Raw genomic sequence first — 26,301 nt, 5'->3', positions numbered from 1 at the left:
TTGATCATTAGAAACAGAGAGAGCTGGGTTTGTGATGACTGGGAGAACTGTATGGTGACTTGCCTGCCTGGTGTGAAGGTTGCGGATCTCTCAAGACATCTAGACAGACTTATGTGTAGTGCTGGGGAGAAGCTGGTGGTCGTGGTACATGTAGGTTCCAATGACATAGGGCTGGATAGGAGAGAGGTTGTGGAGGCCAAATTTAGGGTACAAGGTAAGAGATTGAAGTCACCGACCTCCATGGTAGTATTCTCTGGGATGCTCCCAGTTCCACGCGCAGGGCCAGTTAGACAGGCAGAGCTGCAGGGTTTCAATGCGTGGATGAGACAATGGTGTAGGGGGTTTAGATTTATTAGGAACTGGGGAAACTTTGGGGAATGGGGGAGCCTATACAGGAAGGAGGGGCTCCACCTAAACCAAAATGGAACCAGATTGCTGGCACTTAACATTAAAAAGGTGGCAGAGCAGTTTTTAAACTAAGGGCTGGGGGAAAGCCGACAGGTGCAGAGGAGCATGTGGTAAATAGAGGTGTCCCCCAGGGGTCGGTTCTGGGACCAGGGCTGTTCAAAATATTCATAAATGAACTGGAAAAAGGAGTAAACGGTGAGGTGGCAAAAGGCAGTTAAGACCCAGGCAGACTGCAAAGAGCTAGAAAAGGATCTCTCAAAACTGGGTGACTGGGCAACAAAATGGCAGATGAAATTTAATGTTGATAAATGCAAAGTGATGCACATTGGAAAACATAATCCCAACTATACATATAAAATGATGGGGTCTAAATTATCTGTTCCCACTGAAGAAAGAGATCTTGGAGTTATTGTGGATAGTTCTCTGAAAACATCCACTCAATGTGCAGCGGCAGTCAAAAAAGCAAACAGAAATTTGGGAATCATTAGGAAGGGGATACATAATAGGACAGAAAATATCATATTGCCACTATATAAATCCATGGTGCACCCACATCTTGAATACTGTGTGCAGATGTGATCGCCCCATCTCAAAAAAGATATATTGGAATTGGAAAAGGTTCAGAAAAGGGCAACAAAAATGATTAGGGGTATGGAACGGCTTCCGTGTGAGAAGAGATGAATAATACTGGTACTTTTCAGCTTGGAAAACAGATGGCTAAGGGGAGATATGATTGAGGTCTATAAAATCATGACTGGTGCAGAGAAAGTAGATAAGGAAGTGTTGTTTACTACTTCTCATAACACAAGAACCAAATGAAATTAATAGACAGCAGGTTTAAAACAAACGAAAGGAAGTATTTCTTCACACAGCATACAGTCAACCTGTGGAACTCCTTGCTGGAGGATGTTGTGAAGACCAAGACCATAACAGGATTCAAAAAAGAACTAGATAAATTCATGGAGGACTGGTCCATCAGTGGCTATTAGCCAGGATGGGCAGGGATGGTGTCCCTGGCCTCTGTTTGCCAGAAGCTGGGAATGTGCAACAGGGGATGGATCACTTGATGATTCCCTGTTCTGTTCATTCCCTCTGGGGCACCTGGCATTGGCCACTGTCGGTAGACAGGACACTGGGCTAGATGGACCTTTGGTCTGGGGCCATCCTTATGTTCTTACGAAACATGACAAGCTCAAGGGGATAAGCAGCAAGCCTTTGATCCTGAGCCCATCTGTTAGAAGAGGAACAGGCTGACCCGGGGTGGATTGAGTGGACTGGCTTCTTTATTGCGGTACTTGTTCCCCTCGACCCATTGTCAAGTAAGCCCTGGATTAGTTACAGCACATTCCTTTGATCTAAGTTAGTATGTAAATACCCACATTTACTACAACACCCCCCAAAGCCTTATTAAGTAGTATGAACGCCCATACCATGAACATAATTATCCCTGCCCCTATTTACTGTTTACAATGAGGAGAAGGGAAAGGGGAGGGTAGCACTTTATCCATCAAGCAAAGAGACAGTGCCTGCCCGTGCCTTCCTCTCTAATAACATGCTAGCGGTTACCCAGGTCTTTACTTAATCCTTACATACGCCAACACCACCCAGCCAGTGTCAAGCTCACCTAGGGCAGGAATCTGGAAAAGGCTCACAGGCATGTTGCTATTATTTTTTTGGGGGAATGGGTGATGCTTCCTGGGGGTCCCCAGGGTTGTGAGGCACCTCGCTGCCACCTGCCCTTAGTGTGGGGACATCTTGTCTGTGCCTGCCATGGGTCAGCTCCCTGATACCACCAGCTGCAGGCAACACAAGCACTCCCCTCTCAGCCTGTGCGGGCTCCGCCGTCCCTCACACGGGTTAGCGATAGCCACACTCCAACCCCCGAGTCCTTCGAGCGTCCCCCCAGTGGTGTCCAGCCCCTGATCCTCAGGACACTCACAGAATTACCAGATCCGCTGTTCCAAAGGACCAGAACACACCAATTTATTAGTTAGACCTTAGAACACAGTTCCGCTTAACACACAGTGCTTAGATTTGTTTATACAGAAAGCAGGTACACGTGTATTTAACACGGAGCACAGACTGAAATGAAGCCAGCAGAAATACCGGAGACAAAGGGTTACATAGCAACTAAAATCTTACAACGCATTCAAGAGCCTCAACTTAACTAACAAGATGCCTCTTTTCTAAGAGGGTCCTGCTCACCCAAAGACCTTCTCATGGTGCATTTCAACCAGGAAGACCGAGACCTTCCTTTCATAAGGCCAAGCCCTTTGTCAGCTTGTCTCCCCAGATGAAGGATGCCTGGGCATCTGTCTGTATCCATAGATATATTAGACCAGGCCTTTGTTCTTCACCTGTAAACAGGGTTCCACCCCCTGCCCCTCCCAGCTGTTCACTTCTCCTGAAGTCCCCACAATCTCTTCATTAGCATTTGACTCCGTATGCAAATACACTGTCATTGTGAGACACAGTACACCAAGGTCAGCCAGAGTGACATGTGTCTCCTGCCTCCTGTCTGGTGGAACTTGCTGTCAGGCATCTACCTCTGGGTGACCTGCCTTTAACTTTCAGGACATGGCTGCCAATATACACACCCCTCTCCTTACGTATTACCCGCACACACATCGCGCAATGGTTACAACGACCAGCGTGACACAGGCTTTCAGTAGAGACCTTACGTGACACTCTTTGGCAAAGAAGAATGTAAATACACTACCCAGGGGATCCCTGCAAACTTTGTGTACCCTGGGCTCTCTGCCAGTTGGCACCAAGAGGTCCCTGGGTCACAGAATGTCCTCAAAGTATTTTGGGGGGAAAATTGGACACATGAATGTTTGCTTCAAGGGGCGGGATTGGGGCAGGGGATGGGGGATAGCGTTTCGGGTTCAGTAAGGGAAAAGGACGTTATGGGGAGGTGGATAAATGGGGTGGGGGGAGGGCACGCACATGATCATTACAAGGCCGGAATGGCGGCTCTCTCCTACCAGCAACATTTCTCCTTCTGTTAAAAAAACTTGGAAATTAAATGGCAGAAACATCATTAACCCAGAGCTGAGGCTGCCTGGTGATAACTTGTGCCTTCCAGAATGTCAAGTGCAGCAAAACTCAAACTTCTGAAAACCAGGAAATACAGAGCTAAGTGAAATGCCCACACAACCTTAACTCTGCCCACTGCGAGCCATGCCCCAGTACACCCATGACCCATACTCCGGCTCTACCTTTGCGCTGTACTGAACAGGAGCTCCCTATGCCTGCCCTACACTCGATCTCAGCCCACGTCACAGAAAGAACATCACAGCTGCTAAATCTTACAACCCCTTTTACAGTCACCTCCCCCTAATGCACACGATGCCCTCAGACACCCTGCGTTCCCTTACCCTGCATTAAACTCACCTGCCACACTCATCTCTCAGCTCCCCATGGCAAGAGGAGCCCTGGGCCTCACTAGTGACACCAGCCTGGCCAGCGCAGCACTGAAACCAGGCATCCTGGCTCTCCCAAGGTACACAGGCACCTCTTGCCTCTGATCACCCACATAGGGGCCAGGGAGAGAGGGACACACACACACACACACACTGTGACGAAGTGGGACTGTTCTGAATGGTTCCTCTGAATACTGTGTGGGTGCCTCAGTTTCCCCTATGCAGTTCTTGAGTCTCCAGGGTGCATAAATGGCCGACACCCTGTCTCCTGGCAACAAATGGCCGGGGCCCTTCCCCCCTGCAAGGAAATAGCTAAAGGTGAACAAAAAATCAAGTAACCTCCTGGCCTGGGAAAGAGACAAAGGCCAGAGAGGAGGGGCTGGAGGGGGTTTCAGTTTGGAGCTGGCTGGGGACGAGGAGTGAGGGCAGATGGGGTTGTCTGCCTCACTGCCCCCCAGAATGGACCCGGCTAAGGGGTCCGGTTCGCTGTACCTACAAGCTCTGTTTTAGACCCTGTTCCTGTCATCTAATAAACCTCTGTGTCCCCGGCTGGCTGAGAGTCACGTCTGACTGCGCAGTGGGGGTTCAGGACCCTGTGGCTCCCCCAGGACCCCGCCTGGGCGGACTCGCTGTGGGAAGCGCACGGAGGGGCAGAGGATGCTGAATGCTCCAAGGAGAGACCCAGGAGGTGAAGCCGTGGGAGCTTCTTGCCCTGCAGACAGGCTGCTCCAAGGGAGAGGAGGCTCCCAGAGTCCCGCCTGGCTTGGTGGGGAGCAGCTCCAGAGCAGCGCCCGGGGACTCCGTCTCTCTCTCTCTCTCTCTCTCTCTCTCTCTCTCACACACACACACACACACACAGACAGTGATGAGCTCCCAAAACCCTAAGAACCGGTTCCCTACTGGTCCTCGGCGGCAGGGGGGTCTTCATTTGCTCCGGTTTTTGGCGGCAGGTCCTTCACCCGGAGCGAGTGAAGGACCCGCTGCCGAAGTGCCGCTGAAGACCCAGTAGGGACCCGCGTGGTGAGTACAAGCCCCACGTGCCTGTCTCCCCCCCCCACCCATCCGACCCCAGCCCACGTCCTGCCTCCGACTGCCCCCCTCAGAACCTGCAGCCCATCAACTCCCCCCTCCTTGTCCCCTGACCACCTCCTCCCGAGACCCCCAACCCTAACTGCCTCCCAGGACCCCACCCCCTCCCCAACTCCCCCCATTCCCTGTCCCCTGACTGCCCCAACCCCATCCACCACCACCCCAACAGACCCACGGGACTCCCACACCTACCCAACACCCCCGTTCCCTGTCCCCTGACTGCCCACCCATAACCTCCACCCCCTCCAACCGCTGCCTACCCCTTATCCAACCCCTCCTCCCAGCCCCGGCCGGCCCCCTTACCATGCTGCTGTGTAAGGATGCCACGCAGCCGCTGGGGCTTGCAGCCCCACCCCCTTACCCAGAGGTGACAGTGAGCTGGTGTGCGGCACCGGGCTGGCCCGGCTTCCCCCGGGGGCAATTTACAGGGCCTGGGGCTCCCAGCAGGGGCTGGAGCCCCAGGCCCTTTAAATTGCCACCAGAGCCCCCCTGCTGGAGCCCTGGGGCAGGGCTGCGGGGCTCTGGGAGCTATTTAAAAAGTCCGGGGCTCCCGCTGCTTCTACTGCCCTGGCCCTTTAAATAGCCGCTGGAGCCCCGCTACTACTCCAGGGCTCCGGCGGCTATTTAAAGGGCCGGGGCAGTAGAAGCAGAGGGAGCCCCGGGCCGTTTAAACAGCCCCCAGAGCACTGGGGTAGCGGGGGGCTCCAGGGGCTATTTAATGGGCCGAGGCTCCAGCTGCCTCTGCCGCCCCCAGTCCTTTAAATAGCTGCTGGAGCCCACCACTTCCCCCAGGGCTCTGGCGGCTCTGCGAGGGGGAGGAAGCGCAGGAGGGGCCTGGGGAGCCTTGGCCTCCCCAGCTGGGAGATCAGGCAGGCCAGACAGGACACTCGCCTGCCCACTCGCCTGCCCCTTTAGGAACCGGTTCTACACCAGCTTCTAAATTTAGCAACCGGTTCTTGCAAACTGGTGCGAACCGGCTCCAGCTCAGCCCTGCACGCAGAGGGCCACAGCCCCCCAGATCACCTCCTATCACAATCACAGATCTTCCAAGCTGGTCCAATTTATTCCTTCACCCTAGCAACACCTACCACGGGGATTACAGCTGCAGTGCATACAGATAATTCCCAGGGGCTACTGCCAGCTCCAGCGGGCAGAGTTAAGGTTGCGAGGGCATTTACCTGAACTCGCTATCTCCTGGCATTTGCAAGATTTTGCTGAACTGACGTTCTTGAAGGGCGCAAGGTATCTCCAGGCATCTTAACGCTGGGTAGTGAAGTATTGTAGCCACGTAATCTCTCTCTCTCTCTGTGTATAGTTAGCCAATATGAAGAGCGGCACCGACTGGCACACGTATATGTTACACAGTAGGTGAGTGCAGGGCGGGAAGATTCTGAGTCTCAGGTCTGGCCCAGCCAATCCTTTCGCTCTGTCATTGACCCATGTCTGCCAATAACGCTCTGATTCTGTCTCTCCCCAGCGAATGTGACTCTGGATCCAGACACGGCACATCCTGAGCTCGTCCTGTCTGAAGATCGAAGAAGTGTGAGCCGGGGACACGAGAGCCAGATGTTGCCTTACAAACCGGAGAGATTTGATTATTTGCTCAGTGTGCTGGGCTCTGAGGGGTTCACCTCGGGGAAACATTCCTGGCAGGTGAAGGTGGAGGGAGGGGCATCCGCAGACTGGGCTGTGGGGGTAGCTAAACAGTCTGTGCTGAGGAAGGGAGAGGTTGGCTTTACCCCCGAAGAGGGGGTCTGGGTGGTGCAGAAATGGGGCAGTGGCCGAGACTATCGGGCTCACACCTCCCCTGTCACCCGCCTGTCCTTGAGCAGAGAACCCAGCAGGATCCGGGTCTCTCTGGACTATGAAGGGGGATCGGTGGCATTTAATTATGCTGATAATCTGGCCCCGATTTTCACTTTCCCACGGGCCTCTTTCAATGGGGAGAAAATCTTCCCTTTCTTCTGGGTCTGGGGTACAGGATTCCAACTGAGCCTGCATCCCTGAGACTCAGGGTAGCCCGGGGCCCTGTCAGTACCATAGAGAGCAGGCTAGATAAACCCATCTCACGGTCCGGCCGTGACGGCCCGGTCGGCTTGTTCTCGTGCTGTACGGTTCTGTCGGGTTATATCAGAGACCAGGTCAGAGAAAGGTGGGAGTGGGGGGGAAAGTACCTCCGGGGAGTGGGGAGGGAGGGGATGGGAGAGGGGAACTGGGGGCTTGGGGAGGGGGAGGGAAGGAGGATGGATAACAAAGCGATCAGCTAGAAAGGGGAGGGGCACAGACCTTGAGATGAGGGTTTATTACTTCTCCTTGTGGAGTCACTGGGCCTTGTCTACACTTCAAAAGCTGCGCCGGTGCAGCTGTGCTGCTGTAGCACTTTAGAAGATGTTACTATGGGAGAGCGTCTCCTGTCAGCGTGGTGACTCCACTCCCCGAGAGGCTGTAGCTACGTCGGCAGGACACGCTCTCCCGTCTACACAGGGGTCAGGTCGGTGTAACTGCGTCGCTCGGGGGGGTTCACACGTAGTTATACCCATGTGAATTTGCAGTGCCCACCTGGCCTGAGAGTCTCTGTCCCAGGGCAGGATCCTTGGCCGGAGCCTGCTCAATGCACCAGTGCATGTGACAGAAACGGGTCCCTTAGAATGAGTCCGTGGGAGGTTCTGGCTGGACCCCGCCCGGGCGTGGAGGGTGGAAAGGAAAGCTGAGGGGTCTGCAGGCAGGGCCAGAATGCCATTGGCAGTGCGATCCCCACCCCGTCCTAGAGCCACTGCGGCTGGAAGCTCAGCAGCAGAATGGGCACCAGGAGCTCTGCCCTTTGCGCCCTGTGCAGGCCTTGGCCAGAACCCCCCGTGGTGCTCACTGCCTGAAAGGGACGAAGTAAAACCAGGGCCATCACCCTGCATCTCCACCCCCTCTTCCTGTACAGGGCACAAGCCCTGGCAGCTCCCTGCACCGTCTCCACGTGCTCATCGGGGGTTTCTAGCTGATTCACATACACTTGCCCCACTCACAGCATGGGCCCTTTGCACAGTCTGAGGGGGCAAGGTGTAGCCAGTTAGTTCATTTGATTATCCATGTACGGTTGTGCTGTGTGATGTAATGATTAACTCAGATGCTAAATTACTTCTAATGAAGGTAGCTAACTAGAGTTAAGGTGTAGGATTGTAGAAGTATCAGAGTGATAAGTAGCATTAGGTATATACGCGCGGCATGGCTGAAACGCAAGGCCTGCAGGCTGAGGCCTGTCAGATTTCAGCTTAGCCAGACTAGGCCATAGGTTTAAGAATGCTTGACATGAGTAAGTGACCAAAGATTGACCCTATGCCAGTAAGATCCCAAGACTACTGGAAAGATGTGCCAACAGGTGGTGGTGTGGAAAATCAACTGCAATGCACTGTTCAAGATCACGAGATACCTTATTGTAACATCATTTACAACACGTGTCCTGGACGCAGGGTACATGTTGTGTGTAGATGCTAATGAAAAGAGGAACTACAGACAACCTGTGAAAAACAGGGCACCTCAATATTTATGGGGTGTGGAAATACAGATAAGGAAAAAAGAGGGTTGACACCTTCGTGCAAATGCATAGTGTGTTAGATGTAGTCAAAATTACAATATAAAAGAGGATTCCCAGACTGAGTGAAATTGGGAGTACCCAAGGGAAAATTCCCAACAAGAGTCATTTCTCTACTGACGTCCAGTTGGTGAGGAATCCATCAGACTCTAACTTGGGCATGGGTATTCGTAGGGTTTAGATATGCTTGGTGTGACACATGGCTAGAAAGGGTTAAACATCCTGCAAAATAAACCTCAACAGACATGTGGAGAGATAATGTTAGTGTTTTGTGTATTTACTTATGTATGAGTAGGGTCAACAATGTAATCAACAGTCCCTGTCTATGCTGTATTCTGATAGTTCAGAGATCAAAAGAACACCCTAGCATTTAAATGAATTGTAAACATGGGATATCTCGGTATTCATCTCTCTTTGAAATGTACTGTGAATGGCGGAGGAACAAGCAAATGGCCTTATGTTAATTTGTATAGCTAATTTGTATAGGATGGACCTCCTTCAAAGTCATCCTAATGACCTTTTGTTCCCTGAGGAAATCCCAACTTGTCAAAGAGGACATGAAATTGTCTAAAAGATCCTTGGGTCCTGATTCTGACATCTCAGATCTGCTTCGGCTTCATCAGAGGGAGTTTGAATTGCAAGACTGAGGTCCCAGTTATGCTGGGATGCCCTGAATATGAGATTTGGACATTGGACTATGACCTATGAACTGAATTCTAAAGGAACTCTTTGCAACTACAAAGCTCACCATCTTGGCTATGAATCTGAATCTCAATGGACTGAACTCATGTCTTACTCTCTCTCTTTTGTTTTTAAATAAATTTTAATTTAGTTAATAAGAACTGGCTGCAGCGTGTATTTGGGTAAGATCTGAAACATTCGTTAACTTGGGAGGTAACGTGTCCGATCCTTTGGCATTGGTAGAACATTTTCTTTTATATGACGAAATAAAATTTACAGAAATTTTCATCATATTTGACGTGGGTACCTGGATGGAGGCCTGAGTCTGGATCACTCTAAGGGAATTGTGTTGTCTGGACTTCTGAATAACCAGTGAGGTAATAAAGAATCTGTTCTGTGCTGGTTTGGTGAATCTAAGTACTGGAATATCCACCAGCTTTTTGGGGTTTAGCTGCCCCATTCTTTGCACTTCACCCTAATTGAGTGACCACAGCTCCCCGATCACATTTGGGTAAATATAACCTTGCTTGTGACTCTAAGAAAACTTGTAATACAGACTAGACGTGGTACTTGTGAATGTGTGTGTCACCCTCCATGGTCTTCACGTGTTCCTAGAGACTCTAAATCTGAAGCAGGTAGCAGAGGTGACTGTCACTCTGTTGAGCTCGACACTGTGGCAACCAGAGCCAAACCCAGGGTGATGTAAGATCACATTATTACATTTATTCTAAATTAAATAAAAGGCTACAAAGGGCAGAACCCTGCCCCAGGATCAGCCCCTACCACTGTGCTACAATGATTACTCACCTCTTCTCTCTAGGATGCTCAGAGGTGTTTATATCCTACTGCAAACATGCCAGTCTCTTGCAGTAAGGAATGCAAAGTCTTTTAACAGCAGAAATGACTGGAATCCCACTGTCAGCCCCGTGCATGGCAGGACTCCCGCTGTCAGCTCTGGGCAGCTGGCAGTTGTAGCAAAATGTCCGGTTATCAAAAAAATTAGCAGGCATAACATAATACTTGAGTGCTTATATTTGTCCAGCAAATTTTTCTTAAACAAATAGGTCTCCTCTGGCTTTTCCATCTTACTGCAATTAATAAAGGTCCAGTATTATTTTTCTGCAATTTTCCATGTCTTGTCTGCAACTCAGCTGCAATTATTTGACAATCATCCCGCAATTCAAGTAGGGCCTTAGCTATAAGTGTTTTCTTTTCCCTTCTGTGTTAGTGGCTCCTGGTTGTTGCCTTAGACATGTATTTTTTATTTTTTCTTTTACTCCATCACAATAGTTTTCAGGGTGTCCACCCAGTTAACTGATATAAGTTCTGATGATTGCACATTCAATATGGATCTCATAGTTTTGGGGTTCAGAGTGTGAATCCTTGTGGGATTTCTTGTAGCGCTGTTCAAACTGCAATGAAGTTACATCTCTCTCTCCTGCTGATCCCATGTCATTGTGGAGGATCTTCAGCAGCTAGTGTTAGAAGAGCTGTTGGAACAATCCACTCAGTCCATTATTCCTACAAATCAGACGTAGTTTATCACTTGATGCCAAGAAGAGATTTGATTCAGTTGAATGCATTTATCTCTTTGATGCATTTTCACTTATGTGTATTTCAGATGATTTTTCAAAGTTTGATTCCTTCCTTATATGCTTTTCCTTGCGCCTCTATTTTAATTAATGGCACTATCTCCACTTATTTTCAATTACAAAGAGGAACCCCCTCCCCAAAGCTTTTTTCTTTCTCTACATTTAGTTAATTTAGTGTTGCCCAAACTATTTGCAAAAATGCCAGTTTCAAAAGTATTCTCGTTGGCCCGTGCTTCCCATCTTGTATCAAGTGTGGCAGAGCTCTGACCTTGCTCCTGTGGGTCCTGCACTTCCAGGCAGTTTCACTAGCCTCAGTGGCTCACTGTGACCCTCCACGTAGCCCTTCTCTCTCTAGGTCCAGGGTTACAGTCTACTGAGCCCTTTTCATCAGAGGCCAGCAAGGAGGTTGGGGAGAGATCTCCCACAGTCTCTGTTCAGCCTCCTGTCCTGACAGGGACCTGACTTCCCCTCCCAGGAGCTGTTCCTGTAGTGGTGGGTTGTGGGGAACCCGGGCCCGCCCTCTACTCCCGGTTCCAGCCCAGGGACCCTAAAGGTAGCAGCTGTTGGCAGCCAACCTTTCACTGCCAGAGTTGCTACATTTCCCTGGGCCACTTCCCCACAGCTCTCCTGCTTCTCCCTTCTTACCTTAGGGCTCCTTTAACGATGGTTTGAGGGTGTCTTCAGTAACCAGCCCTTCAGCCGCACTTCCTCTCCTCTGGCTCCCTGACTCCCCTGCCTGACTGGAGTGAGCCCTTTTTATAGTACCAGCAGGGCCTTAATTAGAGTCAGGTGGTCACATTAACTGAATGGCCTCACCTGACTCTTTGCAGGTTAATTAGAGTCAGGTCTTCTCATTAGCCTGGAGCAGCCCCTGCTCTGGTCAGTCAGGGAACAGAAAACTGTTAATCCAGTGGCCAGTATATCTGCCTTCTGCTATTCTGCTGTACCCAACTGGCCTGGGTCTATCACACATGATATGAAAGTGACATACTATTTCCCTGATCTGATCCCATGAATACTGTGCCATGAATGAGTGCTAGGACTTAAGAAAATGGATTCAAATCAGGTTTCAAAATTAAAGTTAAGGGGTGAAATCCTGGCTCCATTGCAGTCAATGGCCAAACTCTCACTGACTTCAGCTGAGCCAGAATTTTACCCACTAAATCTATAGCCATGATTGTTGCAAACTGGACAGAGAAAGGAATGCATCAAACAAAGATGTGTGCAGTGTTACTGTAGTTCTGCTGATCCCAGGACATTAGAGGTACAAGGTGGGTGAGGTAATATCTTGTATTGGACCAACTTCCACTGGTGATCAAGACAAGCTTTCCAGCTCTCAGATAACTATTCTTCAGGTTGAAGAGCTCTGTGTAAGTTCATAAGCTTGTCTCTTTCACCCACAGACGTTGGACCAATAAAAGATATTACCTCACCCATCTTGTCTCTGTAAAACAAAGATGTCCCGTTCAAATTGAAGCCAAAGATCTTAACGAGAGCTGACTAATTTTTACTCTGGACATGAAAGATTTACATAAAACCAACTGTATTCCTTTTTTTAAATGAAATTACTCCAGGGGTAATAAGTAGGGATGAATTTTAAATCAGCTGGATGGAAAGGCTAAATTCTAACCTGACACATTTCCAGCTATTGTTCATCCGAATTAAAAGTGTTGATCTCTACTTATGATGATCTATCTTGATTCTAAGAGAGAATATTGTCATATAAAAATGTGGTGGCTACATAGTGAGTATTTTATACATAGAGGTATTTTGGACAACAACTCTGCTTCGGGGGAGAGTGGATGCAGGTTTTTTCTTTCTTGGAAAGTTTTCATCCATACTGAAATGTGATATACGCAGAAAGGTGGGTGCCATGTGCTAGTTCATGTTCTTTCTCTCAGTTGTTGAAATAGAACTTTTAAATTGTTACTGTAACAAATGTAGTACGCATGGGCCTGAAGAACGAGTATTTGAGGCATGAGACTTTGGCATAAACAGAGACTTCAAGGGGATATTTCCTTCATTATCATTTCCTCTGAGCATTGCCCGTCCCACCAGACAACCCTGTGGGAGCGATTCGGAAGATAGGGAAGAAGTTTTATTTTCTATGCTCTGAAGCAGGCATATTCTGCTGCTTAAAATAATCAACCCAGAGTCTCCAGTGTGGAGAGAATTTTCCAAGGATGTGTGGTCTTCCTGTTGATTTCCTTCTCTCCACCTGTCTACTGAGTACATACGACTGCCATCCCTTGGAAGGAAAATCAGAAGAGGAATTGTATGTTGATAAGAGAAGCTTGTATTTAGTTATCCAGGGCCCTGCGCGTCGAGCTGGGGCGCCCCATTGGCCCAGTATGGGGCTGGTGCACCTTGTCTCCCAGTTGTCGGGATTCCCCATTAAACGGGTGATTTCGGCCAAGTGGGTTCCGGCCCCCTGAGGGTGTCACAGAAACGAATAGTCTGTGGGTTCTGGGTGGCAAAACAAACAGTCTGGGGCCCTGGGGCCTCCTGGCTGGGGCAGGCCATAGTACTTAGCAGCAAGCAGTCTGCAGTTCCTGGGTGGGGCAAGGTAAGAGAACAGTCTAGAGCCCTGCAGCCTCCGGGCTGGGCTGGCAGTGACACCTGGTCATTAGCCCCCTCGGCAGGACAAAGCAGGGACCAGGCTGCAGCCCTTGGGTGGGGCAAGGTAAGCACAGAGCGTCAGTCTCACTTCCCTCTGGGCTGGGCACAGAGCAGGCAGCAGCCTCCTTGGCGGGTGACAGCTTGGTTTCCCCAGCAGTCTCCGCAGTCAGCGAGTCGTCTGGTGCGTAGTGCGGGTCTTCGGGCTCTACCACCAGGAGCGTCGCAGGCACCGCTGCAGGAACCAGCAGTGTACGTCCTTCCTCCTCCGTCGCCCGCCCCGACTGAGCTGGGCTGCCTCCTTTATCCGGGTTCTCCACCTGGAGCATGTGCAGCAGGGGAAGGGGGCGTGGCCTCCGGGGCCCACAGTGATTGGTCCGCTCCCAGTGGCCCAGTGCGCGGTTGGTGCACCCCGTCACACTCCCAAACATCTCTACAGCAATCTGGATAAAGAAACAGGATTTCCTGAAGAAGCAGATATGGAAAGTGGCCATTGTATTAACCTGTAGTATTGCTGCCAGTCCTTGTACAGGGCTCCCTTTCGCTTGTGATGTACCGTCTTGCTGACATCAAAGCAACATTACTGCACAGTCTTTGGCTTTCATGATGATTCCCTCCCAAAACTAGCTAAGCAGGTGGATAAGCCTGTTGCTGAGCTGAAATCTGTTATCATTGGCCACTGAGGCCTTTTGAAATATTGCAAAAGAGTTTGTACTGAATCTACTAACCAAGGCCCAGCTTCTTCCAAGATATTTAGGTACCTAATGTAGTAAGAGGAGGCCCTGAGATATAAACCCTTGTACCAGAGGCCCGGTCTGAGGCCTGAGGCCTGAACTAAAGTAATGATCAAGACTTTGCTAACATAAAGCAAAGTTAAGCTGTGAGCCAGAGGCAGGCCCTGCTCACAGAAGCTGGCAAGGAAAGGGCTGATGCTGCAAGAAGATACGTACCTAAAAGGTACTGAACACGAGGTATCAGAACATTCGCATACTTGTACACGCCCCACAGATAACAAAGAACAGGCTGGCCCATCCCAATGACGGGGGCAAAAGGGTAATATGATGGATAGAGTTGCTTTGTTCGAACCAACATGTACAAGGTGAGAGGCGGCACCTTGCTATGTAGAGGGGTTGCACCTCAGTACGTCAGGAGTGATGTGTAATTTGTTTGTACCTGTGGATAAGAATACATCCCTGGGGCGGTGTCTTTGTCCAGCCTAGGGGGCAGTGGAAAGTCCCACCACTGACTGAGCTGAGTCCATTGCCAGGGAGCACATATGTACTGGCTAGCAGCACCTTAGCAGCACCTTGGACTTCGTTTGCCAGGGAGCTGGAGACTGTGTTTCTCTTCGACAATAAACCTGGCCCAGGTGCCTTCGTAACTTACTAGACTCTGTGGTCATTGGGGGTTCTCTCGGGGTCTGCTGTGTCAGCTATCTGCAGAGCTGGGGCAGCACACAGAGGGAACACACGCATGCAGCCGAGTGATATCAACATTGAACAGAGCAAAGCACCACACCGGTAGCATCTGACAACACCTAACTAACTCCCACTGAAGTCAATAGCAGTTAGGCACTAAAATACTTTTCAGACTCTGGCCAAAGTCGGTGCGTGATGCAGTGATGACGGATGACTTTAATTTTTTGCTTACCAGGACTTATGTCCCTGCAAGTTCAAAGGGTATTGACCAGGTGTTACATGTTGAACAGATTTTTAAGTGATGTAGAAGATGCCCAAAAAGTCCTGACAAAGGCCCTTCTTGAACCAAAACTTGCAGAGTCCAAAGAACAGCACCCAAAGAATCAGCCTGCCACACAGAAAATGTCTCAACCTCAGCTCAGTGGCTTCAAAATCTTCTAACATGGATGAAAACACAAATACCCCTCCCCCCGCCCCCTCCCCCCCGGTTGAAATGTGATGTTTTTTCAAAATGTTGGTGAGGACGTACGAAGTCCCCAGATCCTACAATGCATGTTATGGGCTCTATAGGATTAGTTAAGGAAATGGTTTATCTTTCATGGTTCTCTCTCACTGCTGGAAAGTGTTAGAACGGCAGACCCAGGACAGCAAACGTGTTACCAAACGTCAACCACACTTGTGATTCATCTGCGGTTTCACTTTTCCTTTGCATTAAAGTCAGTCACTGTAAGAAACTAATTCTTCTAGTAATTGCGTGACAACCTAGGAGCTCTGTCCAGCACAAGTCATCAATGAAGGGCGTGTCACCCCCTACCCTGCAACTCTTGGTGCCTTCAATGCTACGCTGATGTGGCACACAGCCCAGCCACCACTACAAGCCACACACTGACTTCCACCACCCAGTTACCTTGTGCAGAGTGACCCCAACACCCTCCCAGTGCTGAATTTCCCCAAAACTGTGTCTCTGTAGTGTCCAGCCCATCCTTCTCGAGCACTGGTGCAAAGAATGTAGCCCACTCACTGTGTGAAACCAGTGACAAGACTCCAGTGTTCACTAAATGCAGTAGGTTAGGGGGTAAACACACTCTCCGAAGATGATACAGGGACACACTGACCCCTCCTAAAGATAAGGTCAGGATGACAGGATGATGGATTTTAATGTTTGGATTGAACCAGCAGGTACAAGGTAAAGGGTGGTAATTAACTACATCAGAGGAGCAATACATACCTTGTTTGTATCAGTGTGTAAAAAAGGAGTCGCAGAGGAGGTGTCTTTGTCTGGCCTAGGGGGGAGCGGAAAGTCCTGCCGCTCACAGAGCTGAGGCCACTGCACGGGCATACGTGTGTTAGTTACCAGTAGCACATATAGGACACTAGGACTGTGCTTTATTAACAATAAACCTGGCCAAGCACCTCTGCCACTGAACCAAGTCTGTGGTCTTCTTGGGCAGTTCAATCGAAGTCTGCTGTGGCAGCTGTCTGCGCAGAGCTGGTGCAGCACACAGAGAGGACACACTCGCAGCCAACAACTGACAACACTAAACAGTCCAAATCAGCTTCTGCCAGAGGCTTTAGAGCATAAGGCACAACTCTGGACTTGCACTATTTTGTCTGGCTGTCAGACTGAACAGTGAATTTCACTGATGTTGCTCATCTGCCCAAGTTCTATTTCAAAAACTTTGGAGTGTCTGCTCAGTATTTCTTGAAGACTTTAAGGTGCTCTTATGATTGCCGTGATCTCAGTTCAATTCACCTTGAGCTCCTCAAGCCAAGATCTACCACATAGTGGTGGATACTTTCCTTCAATCACATAAAAAGGTAAAACAACCGATGGTCCATCTAGTTGAACTTTCACCTGGAGTATCCCTTTTGGTACTAATTTTTCTCTGGTATAAGGTTTCAAAAACGTGGTGATTACTCTGTGCTCTGGCCATTGATCTCTGTGACAGGACACAGCGATGTGCCCTTTCTTCTGGCACTTCCTGCAAATGACCTGGCATGCCCAGCAATCCGACTCTGGGATGGAAGGACTGGTGGGAACAGAGGGCAGAATCTGGATGGACTCAGAACTGGGGAGCGGGGGGGAAGAGTCTCCAGAGTCCATCCATATGTTCTGTGAATCCAACCAAAGACAAAAACAGCCTCGACGACAGCTGTGACCCTGCATGTTTGGTCTGTTTGTTGGAAGAGGCTTGGATGCTGCTGCTGGAGCCACCTCTTGCTGAGCCCTAGGAAGCCAGAAGTCTCACTCCGCTGCTGGGTAGAGTCCATTGCTGGGAGGCTGCTCACTTCCCTCCTGTCCCGGGTTATTAAAGGGGTTCGCTGGGGGGCAGCGAGCCTGGTGATGAACAGGGATGTTTCTTTCAGCCTTGCCCTGTCCAGGGAAAGCCCCAGGTGCTGGATCTGATAGGAAGAGGATTTTTTGTTTTGCTTTCTCCCATCCCACTCAAAGCAACCCAGGGGCTGTGTCTCCTCTTGAGCCTACGGCCGAATCCATCCTCCTAAAGGAGCTTATTTGTGGTCTGTGCACATATCTGAATGGTCCCAGCAATAGACAGGCTATTCTGGGCTTTTGCTTGGCTGCCCTGGCAGGTCAGTCAGGGTCCTGAGCCCAGTAACTCCCCTTCTTCTCTGATGCACCTGGGGGCCAGGACGCGGGTGCATTTATGTCCTAAAGCCATACCTGAACCAAGCATCTAAGATTACAAATTGTAAGTAATAGGAAGGAAATGCGTTAGATTATCTTTTGTTTTAGCTTGTGAATTTTCCCTAGGCTAAGAGGGAGGTTTATTCCTGTTTGTTTTGGGGTTTTTTTGGTAACTTTAAAGTTTTGTCTAGAGTGGAATCCTCTGTGTTTTGCATCTGATTGCCCTATAAAATTGCCTTCCATCCTGATTTTACAGAGGTGCTGCTTTTACTTTTTCTTTATAATAAAGTCCTGCTTTTAAGAACCTGACTGTTTTTTTAGCATCCTAAAAAACCCAAGGGGCTGGTTTGTGCTCACCTTGTTTGCTCTCAAGCCTCCCCAGGAAAGGGGGTGAAGGGGCTTGGGGGGATAATTTGGGGAAACAGGAACTCCAAGTGATCCTTTTCCTAAATCCTTGTCTATCTCACTTGGTGGTGGCAGCATGCTGTCCAAGGACAACGAAGAATTTGTGCCTTGGGGAAGTTTCTAACCTAAGCTGGTAGAAATAAGCTTAGGGGGTCTTTCATGTGGGTCCCCACATCTGTACCCTAGAGTTCAGAGTGGGGAGGGAACCCTGACAGGAGCATATCAAGGGAAAAGGAAGATGGATTTGCAGTGGGTACATCAGTAAGACCATACGACCTGCAAGTAACACAACTCCCAGGGTGGATTTCCCTCTGATCATGAGTCCACTCTAGACCACGCCAGTGGAGGGCTCTGAAATGTGGGGAAACCATGGACCTGGATGAGGAGTCGCAGGCTGAAGGTGCTTGAGAGCGGCGAGGTGATGGGGGCGCGGATTGGCCCAGGTCAACCTCGCTGTGGTAGCAACAGGCCAGGGAGTTCCTCCCTGTGGAAAGTCCTCACGACACAGGGGTCTCCTCAGTGTTTTCAACCACGTCGCTCTCTCCCAGAGTGGTTGGGCAAACACTTTTCATGGCAAAATAGGCAACAAACAGGAAGGGGTCAAAAGACAGTTGGGGGCTCGGCCTGCGCTCTCCTCAGGTGGGGGGTGAGAGGCAGGTGGGGAGAGTTGTCACGTGTTTCCCTCAGGCAGGAGGTGGAGAGGCAGTTGGGAGGGTAGGCCTGTGCTCCCCTCAGATGGGGGGCAGAGAGGCAGGTGGGGGGGGCTGTGCTCCCCTTGGGGGGGAGTGCAGAGGCAGATGGGGGGCAGCTTGCACTCCTCTCAGACAGGTGGCAAAGCGGCAGGCGGGAGGGTTGGCCTGTGCTCCCCTCCGACGGGGGGCGGAGAGGGAGGTGGGATTGGGGCTCGGCCCGTGCTCCTCTGAGCGGGGTGGTAGAGAGGTAGGTGGCGGATGGGCAGCGCTCCCCTTGGGCAGACCTGTCGTTCTCTCATCCCCACTCCCATTGGCTCAGTCAGCCTTCCATCCCTCAGCGTTCACCCAATCACAAGGCTCCCCACACCCTTGGCCAGGTGAGCACCCTGCCGCCTTTCCCCCTCCCATCCCCATCTACTTGGCAACACGCCTGGCTCCCTTCTTCCTCACACCCATTAACCCGGGTTAAAGGAGAAACAACTCAGAGGCCCTCGCACACTGGCAACCAAGTGCTCGGAGGCCTCAGTGCACTGTGTGCACCGGACGCAGGATGCCCAGTGTGGACGTACTGCACTGTTGCAACTTGCACCAGTTCAGTCATGTCAGTGTAAGTTGCAGTGGTGCCATTTTCTAGTGTAGACACAGCCTGTAAGTGCAGTCCCAGGAGTGGGGAGTGTGCGTATCAGGAATCAGGCCACAGAGCCAGTCTCCAGGCAACCTAACAAGCGCAGCTGGGCTGTAGCAGGCTGCCTGATGGGCTACACCAGCTGGTTGGCTGGAGGGGTCAGCAGACCGACTCTTCAGCCCAGCAGCAGTTCAAAGCACTTGCCCACAGCTGTGACGGCTCCTGATTCTTCCCAGCCCTGTTCCTGCCTTACTTCCCTCCACATAACCCCAACGGGACCCTTGGCTCAATTCCTGGCTGGTGCCTCTGACCGCTGGGAGCCACCACCCACCCACACCCTGGTCACTGGCAGTTTGAGCAGCTCATTGTCAATGACTGGGCCATGGTGGTCGTGGCGCGTGGTCAGTCAGATACCAGGGCCTAGCGTCAGGACTGGGTTACCTGGAGTGAAGCAAGGCAGGCGTCAGGCTGGGAAGAAGCAGGAGCTGTCCCAGCTGTAGGCAAATGCTTTAAACATCTGCTGGGCTGAAGAACCAGCCTGCTGACTCCTCCAGCAAATCAGGTGGTGTAGCCCGTCAGGTGGCCTACACAGGCTGGCTGTGCTCATTAAATTGCCTGGAGAATGGCTCTACTGCAGGCCCTGATTCCCAGTTCACCCACAGAGCGCATTCTATTTCATCCTTTGTCTGCACCTTTTTTTCCCTCACTTGGTTCCTTTTTTACTCTGTAGCACTAGTCATAGTTTTAATAAACATTTGATTTGGCTCAAGGATCTGTTTTGGTTCTTTCCAGACCTCAATTTCTAAATTCCTCCAAAAATAAGCAATATCCTCATTTTACAACCAACTACATCTTTGCCAAGAAGGGCCAGGCATTAGCTGAACGTCTGTTACTTTGTACTAGTGACATCAGGAGTGATATATCCACCATTATCAGATATTGCTCTGAACTATTTGATTATATATCTAACGTTAAGCGTGTCCATCCATCGCTAATCAGCCAAACAATAAACCAGGTACCGATAGTTAAAAACATGCTTAGATGCCTTGCTCAATCAGACCCCAAAACATTGAGGCCCCATTTCAGGAAACAAACAAACAAACAACAACACTTTAGCACATGTTTAAGTCCACTCCTACTCAGAACTTCACTTCACTTCAATAGGACTCAAGCACATGCTTAAAAGTAGGGCTCTCAAAGGATTAAAAAAATTATTTGTGATTAATTGCGCTGTTAATAATAGAATACCATTTATATAAATATTTTTGGATGTTTTCCACATTTTCAAATATATTGATTTTAATTACAGCACAGAATGCAAAGTGTACAGTGCTCACTTTATATTTATTTTTATTAGAAATATTTGCACTGCAAAAAACAAAAGAAATAGTATTTCTCAATTCACTTAATACAAGTACTGTACTGCAATCTCTTTATCATGAAAGTTGAACTTACAAATGTAGAGTTATGTATCAAAAAACACTGCATTCAAAAATAAATCATTGTAGAATTTTAGAGCCTGCAAGTCCACTCTGTCCTACTTCTTGTTTAGCCAATCACTCAGAAGACAATGTTCCCCGCTTCTTGTTTACAGTGTCACCTGAAAGTGAGAACAGGTGTTTGCACTCCACTGTTGTAGCTGGCGTTGCAAGATATTTACATGCCAGATGCACTAAAAATTCATATGTCCCTTCATGCTTCAACCACCATTCCAGAGGACATGCGTCCATTCTGATGACGGGTTCTGCTCGATAATGATCTAAAGCAGTGTGGACCAATGCATGCTCATGTTCATCATCTGAGTCAGATGCCACAAGCAGAAGGCTGATTTTCTTTTTTGGTGGTTTGGGTTCTGTAGTTTCCGCATCGGAGTGTTGCTCTTATACGACTTCTGAAAGCAATCTCCACACCTCATCCCTCTCAGGTTTTGGAAGGCACTTCAGATTCTTAAACCTTGGGTCGGGTGCTGTAACTATCGTGAGAAATCTCACATTGGTACCTTCTTTGCATTTTGTCAAATCTGCAGTGAAAGTGTTCTTAAAAGGAACAACATGTGCTGAGTCATTATCCGAGACTGCTATAACATGAAATATATGGCAGAATGCAGGTAAAATAGAGCCAGGGACATACAGTTCTCCCCCAAGGAGTTCAGGCACAAATTTAATTAATGCATTATTTTTTTAACGAGCATCATCAGCATGGAAGCATGTCCTCTGGAATGGTGGACAAAGCACGAAGGGGCATACGAATGTTTAGCATATCTGGCATGTAAATACCTTGCAATGCCGGCTACAAAAGTGCCATGTGAATGACCGTTCTCACTTTCAGGTGACATTATACATAAGAAGCAGTATCTCCCATAAATGTTAACAAACTTGTTTCTCTTAGCGATTGGCTGAACAAGAAGTAGGACTAGGTGGACTTGTAGGCTCTAAAGTTTTACATTGTTTTGTTTTTGAGTGCAGTTATGTAACAAAAAAACCCTACATTTGTATGTTGCTCTTTAACGATAAAGAGATTGCATTACAGTACTTGTATGAGATGAATTGAAAAATGCTATTTCTTTTATCCTTTTTACAGTGCAATATATATAACGTGAGTATTGTACACTTTGTATTCTGTGTTGTAATTGAAATCAATATATTTGAAAATGTAGAAAAACATACAAAATAGTTAATAAATTTCAATTGGTATTCTATTGTTTAACAGTGCGATTAAAACTACGATTAATCGCAACTAATTTTTTTAATTAATCACGTGAGTTGACTGCGGTTAATCGACAGCCCTACTTCAAAATGAAGCAAATGTTTAAGACTTGTTTGCTCAAAAATACTCTTATGTCCATTTATCAATTGCAGCAATATGTAATACAGAAACAAGACAGTTTTCCATGTTCTTTCAATTAAAGGATTTTATAATGAAGCCCCAACTCACTGTTACCCTGGATTTGAGGGGCTGCCCCTGCTGTGGGTTCTGAAAACCTGGGGTAACTCTCACCACTGTCATTTTACCCAGCTAATATTTCACGTGTAAAGTTCATCGAAGGCTTCAGTACTTTGTTGGATCAAGACCAGAGTGCTCAGCGCCTTGCAGGATCAAGCCTCGAATGCTTGCTTCTGAAGAACAACTCATTATCCTCCTTCAAAATCCTCCTTTCAACTCTCCTCTGCCATGATGCCTACACAAATCTTGGCAACAGTCAGGCTGCTGGAGTACTGTGACCTCTGCCTCTCATGCTGACCAGTATCGCTTCACTGTTTCGTTGTGCTCCCTGGTCTGCCTGTGTCCATCCGTTGTCTCTTGTCTTAATGCTTCAACTGTCAGATTTTTGGGGCAGGGACAGTCTTTCTGTCCTGTATTTGTACAGTACCAGGCACCAGGGGGTCCTTGTCAATGGCTGGGGCTCCTCGGTGCCATGGCAGTACAAACAAACAAACGACGATACCTCCTCCACATCCCTCCCTCCTTTGCTATGATGCCTACAAAAAGCTGGTTGGAAGCTGATGTGCTGAGAACAGTGTGTATCACACTGACCAGCAATGTCTCATTGATACTTTCTGCTCCCCCGTCATTCTGTCTGTATCCTGTTGTCCTGCATCCTCTTTTCTTGTACTTGGGATGTAAGCTCTTTCTGGGTTTGTACCACAGCTAGCACAGTGGGGTCCTGGGCCGTGGGGTTGCTAGGAGCTATGGTAATACGAATAATGAATAATAAACAATTAACAACTGCTTGTGGAGCTGTTGACAGAAGTTAGGCCACTCAGTGTCTCAGTCTTCATTGAGAGAGAAACAACTAAGCGATTTAAGTGTTTCACACGTGTGGATCCTTTCCTACTCCCTGAAGCAGAGGAAGATCACAGATGAAGGTCTTAGGGCCTGTCTATACTTAAAACACTACCGGGACACAGCTGTTCTCTTGTAGCGCTTCAGTGTAGACACTACCTATGCTGACGGGAGGGTTGATGGAAGAATTCTTCTATCCACCTAGCACTGCACTGTCTACACAGGGACTTAAGTCAGCTTAACTACACCACTCAGGGCTATGGATTTACCCCTGACCAATGTAGTTAAACCGACCTCATTTTCTAGTGTAGACTAGGCCTCAGTTCCACCAGTGGTAGTTTGGCAGGCGGAATCCATTGTCTAGTGCAACACTTAAGTTACAAAAAAGCAAATGACAACTAATGAGATGAACAGAACTAACCTGTACATTTAAACCCAATGATCGTTAAGGCACCAGAGCCTTAACTCTAGAGATGCCCCCTCCCTAGAGATGGCAAAAGGCCACAACACACCCTTTTATTTGTTCCATCCCCTCTCTAGACCCAACCCTGTCCAAGGGAAGGGAGAGCCATTTTGAGAGAACAAAAATCTTAATTCTCCCCCACTCCGCCCCCAACTGTATCAGCTCTGAAGACAAACAGACAGAAAGTGAATGAGGAAATAAACCAAAGAGGAACCAAGTAGGATGGCTCGAAAATTTGCAGAACAATCTAGTGTTCGTAAACAACCTCTGCAATGATTTCCCAGAACAAACTCAATCTTACCAAATCTTTGGGGGAAGCAAACTGGACTGAGCATGGTGTGATAGGTCAGTGAGCAGCTGTGAGCACCGTGAAGTGGTCAGTGACTGTACCAGTGGTAGGGGAAGAGGGCAGCCTTGCTCTGTGTCCATCAGCTACTGGTAGTGTTCTCTCTCTCAGATCTCAGCGGCGAGGTAGATGCAGCGTGTGAGCAACCCCCAGTAAGGTAACTCGGAGTGCTTGCCAAGTAGCCATGGATCCTGCGCTTTCTCTTTTAGAGGAATCCCAAGGGCAGAAAGAAGAAACAAAATCAAAAGTTCTCTTGTTTTAGACACAGTGAAATGCTATTACGCTGCATTTTTCATTTCCTTTTGCACCCTTCGTTGAGCTGGGTGGAGGCTGTTAAGGAAGTGGTATGGATTACCACCTACCCACCTTTCTCAGCTCTGGAGAGCGTAGGACCAGCAGAGCCAAGGACAGCTGCGGCTGCTCTTGGGGTGCAGGCAGCCGGCTTGACAGGACGCTGTTTAATCAGCATTGCACTGGTGCAGCTCCACATGGGGAGCACTGCCAGGGACAACTTTGCTCAGAGCAGCCTTGTCTCTCTGCAGCTTTGCAGCCCCCATTGCACCCCCTACTGCTCTGAAAAAACATCATAGAATCATAGAATCTCAGGGTTGGAAGGGACCTCAGGAGGTATCTAGTCCAACCCTCTGCTCAAAGCAGGACCAAACCCAACTAAATCATCCCAGCCAGGGTTTAGTCAAGCTGGGCCTTAAACACCTCCAATGAAGGAGATTCCACCACCTCCCTGGGGAACCCATTCCAGTGCTTCACCACCCTCCTAGTGAAAAAGTTTTTCCTAATATCCAACCTAGACCTCCCCCACTGCAACTTGAGACCATTACTCCTTGTTCTGTCATCTGCCACCACTGAGAACAGTCTAGATCCATCCTCTTTGGAACCCCCTTTCAGGTAGTTGAAAGCAGCTATCAAATCCCCCCTCATTCTTCTCTTCTGCAGACTAAACAATCCCAGTTCCCTCAGCCTCTCCTCATAAGTCATGTGCTCCAGCCCCCTAATCATTTTTGTTGCCTTCCGCTGGACTCTCTCCAATTTATCCACATCCTTCTTGTAGTGTGGGGCCCAAAACTGGACACAGTACTCCAAATGAGGCCTCACCAGTGCTGAGTAGAGGTGAATGATCACATCCCTCGATCTGCTGGAAATGCCCCTACTTATACAACCCAAAATGCCATTAGCCTTCTTGGCAACAAGGGCACACTGTTGACTCATATTCAGCTTTTCATCCACCGTAACCCCTAGGTCCTTTTCTGCAGAACTGCTGCCAAGCCATTCGGTCCCTAGTCTGTAGCAGTGCATGGGATTCTTCCGTCCTAAGTGCAGGACTCTGCACTTGTCCTTGTTGACCATCCAACATCGCCGATCCACACACGAGTAGTGCTGGCAAGGAGCACAAGTGTTCACACCACTATTGTGATCACGCTTAGCACTGTTGCGCTGCTCTACTACCAGTGACGACACAAGCACTAGTGGAGCATTTGTAAGGCGTCCTGAAGGAGAGCTGGTCACCAGCAGCTCCCTCTTTTATAGCCAAAGAATTCCAACCTGAGAACCCCCAAGGAGCCCCAGCTCAGACACCATTCACTCGCTCTAGGGAGCTGTGCTGGGCACTGTGGGATAGGAATGTGAAGGGGTTTCCGGGTTGCTGTACCCCTAAGGGCAGCTAATAATCAACAGGGGCCCTGGTGTCCCTCTGCTTTGGCTGCAGGGGTTTCAACAGCCTGGGGTCTTAGCTACTAACTGGTGATGCCTCCACCGGGTTCTAGGCCCACCTAGGTATTGGGCTTGCAGAGGGGCAGCCGGAGGGTGGGTAAAGGCAGCCAGTCCAGACCCCTTTGCCTGTGATGAGTGGCTGATACTGCAGTCTGCCCCAGGGCGTGGGGCTAGATGGAGACTGGGCAGTGGCCAAAACTGAGGCGAAGTGGGGATAGTGGGTTGGGGGGTTCCCCAGGGAGGGTAGACCCAGATTGGTGGGGTACTGCCAGGGGGCAGCACCCCAGTTAAAGGGGCACTGGGGTCCAGAGAGGGACACAGGGGCCAGAGGACCGTCAGATCACCAGCCTGCAGAGGGCACTCCGGAGCTGGAATGAGCTAATTCCTGGAAGTCACCAGCAGGAGGCACCGCAGGGGTGAGTCCGCACGTCTACACCATCCAACCCACAAGTAACACAACCCCCAGGGTGGATTTCCCTGGATTCACGAGTCCAGCTCTACTCCAAACTCACGGGCTCTGCAATGTGGGGGAACCCACATACCTGGATGAGGTGTCGCAGGCCTGACGGTACTTGAGTGTGGCAGGGTGACAAGGGGCCGATTCGCCCAGGGGACTGACCTCTCTGTCACAGCAATAGGTCTTACTCATAATGGAACATTCCCCACAGCACAGCGAGGTCTTGTTCATAGAATTATAGAAGATTAGGGTTGGAAGAGACCTCAGGAGGTCATCTAGTCCAACCCCCTGCTCAAAGCAGGACCAAACCCAACTAAATCATCCCAGCCAGGGCTTTGTCAAA

At 49.4% G+C, this 26,301-nt stretch overlaps 1 protein-coding gene across 1 annotated transcript in view; it reads left to right on the top strand.

Moving 5' to 3' along the window:
- The window catches only part of LOC123363355 (stonustoxin subunit alpha-like), a 30,882-nt gene extending 23,818 nt beyond the window's left edge, over window positions 1-7,064 (top strand). Inside the window, exon 4 of the mRNA XM_045004223.1 lies at window positions 6,400-7,064. Coding sequence (XP_044860158.1) covers window positions 6,400-6,929 — 530 coding nt within the window. The 3' untranslated portion in view covers window positions 6,930-7,064. The remainder of the gene's footprint in view (window positions 1-6,399) is intronic.
- Window positions 7,065-26,301: the final 19,237 nt, after the last annotated feature.

The sequence above is a fragment of the Mauremys mutica genome, chromosome 2, assembly GCF_020497125.1.
Source record: "Mauremys mutica isolate MM-2020 ecotype Southern chromosome 2, ASM2049712v1, whole genome shotgun sequence".
NCBI classification, from domain to species: Eukaryota; Metazoa; Chordata; order Testudines; family Geoemydidae; genus Mauremys; species Mauremys mutica.
Note: the sequence above shows the minus strand (reverse complement) of the source record. Positions and strands in the feature narration are given on the sequence as shown.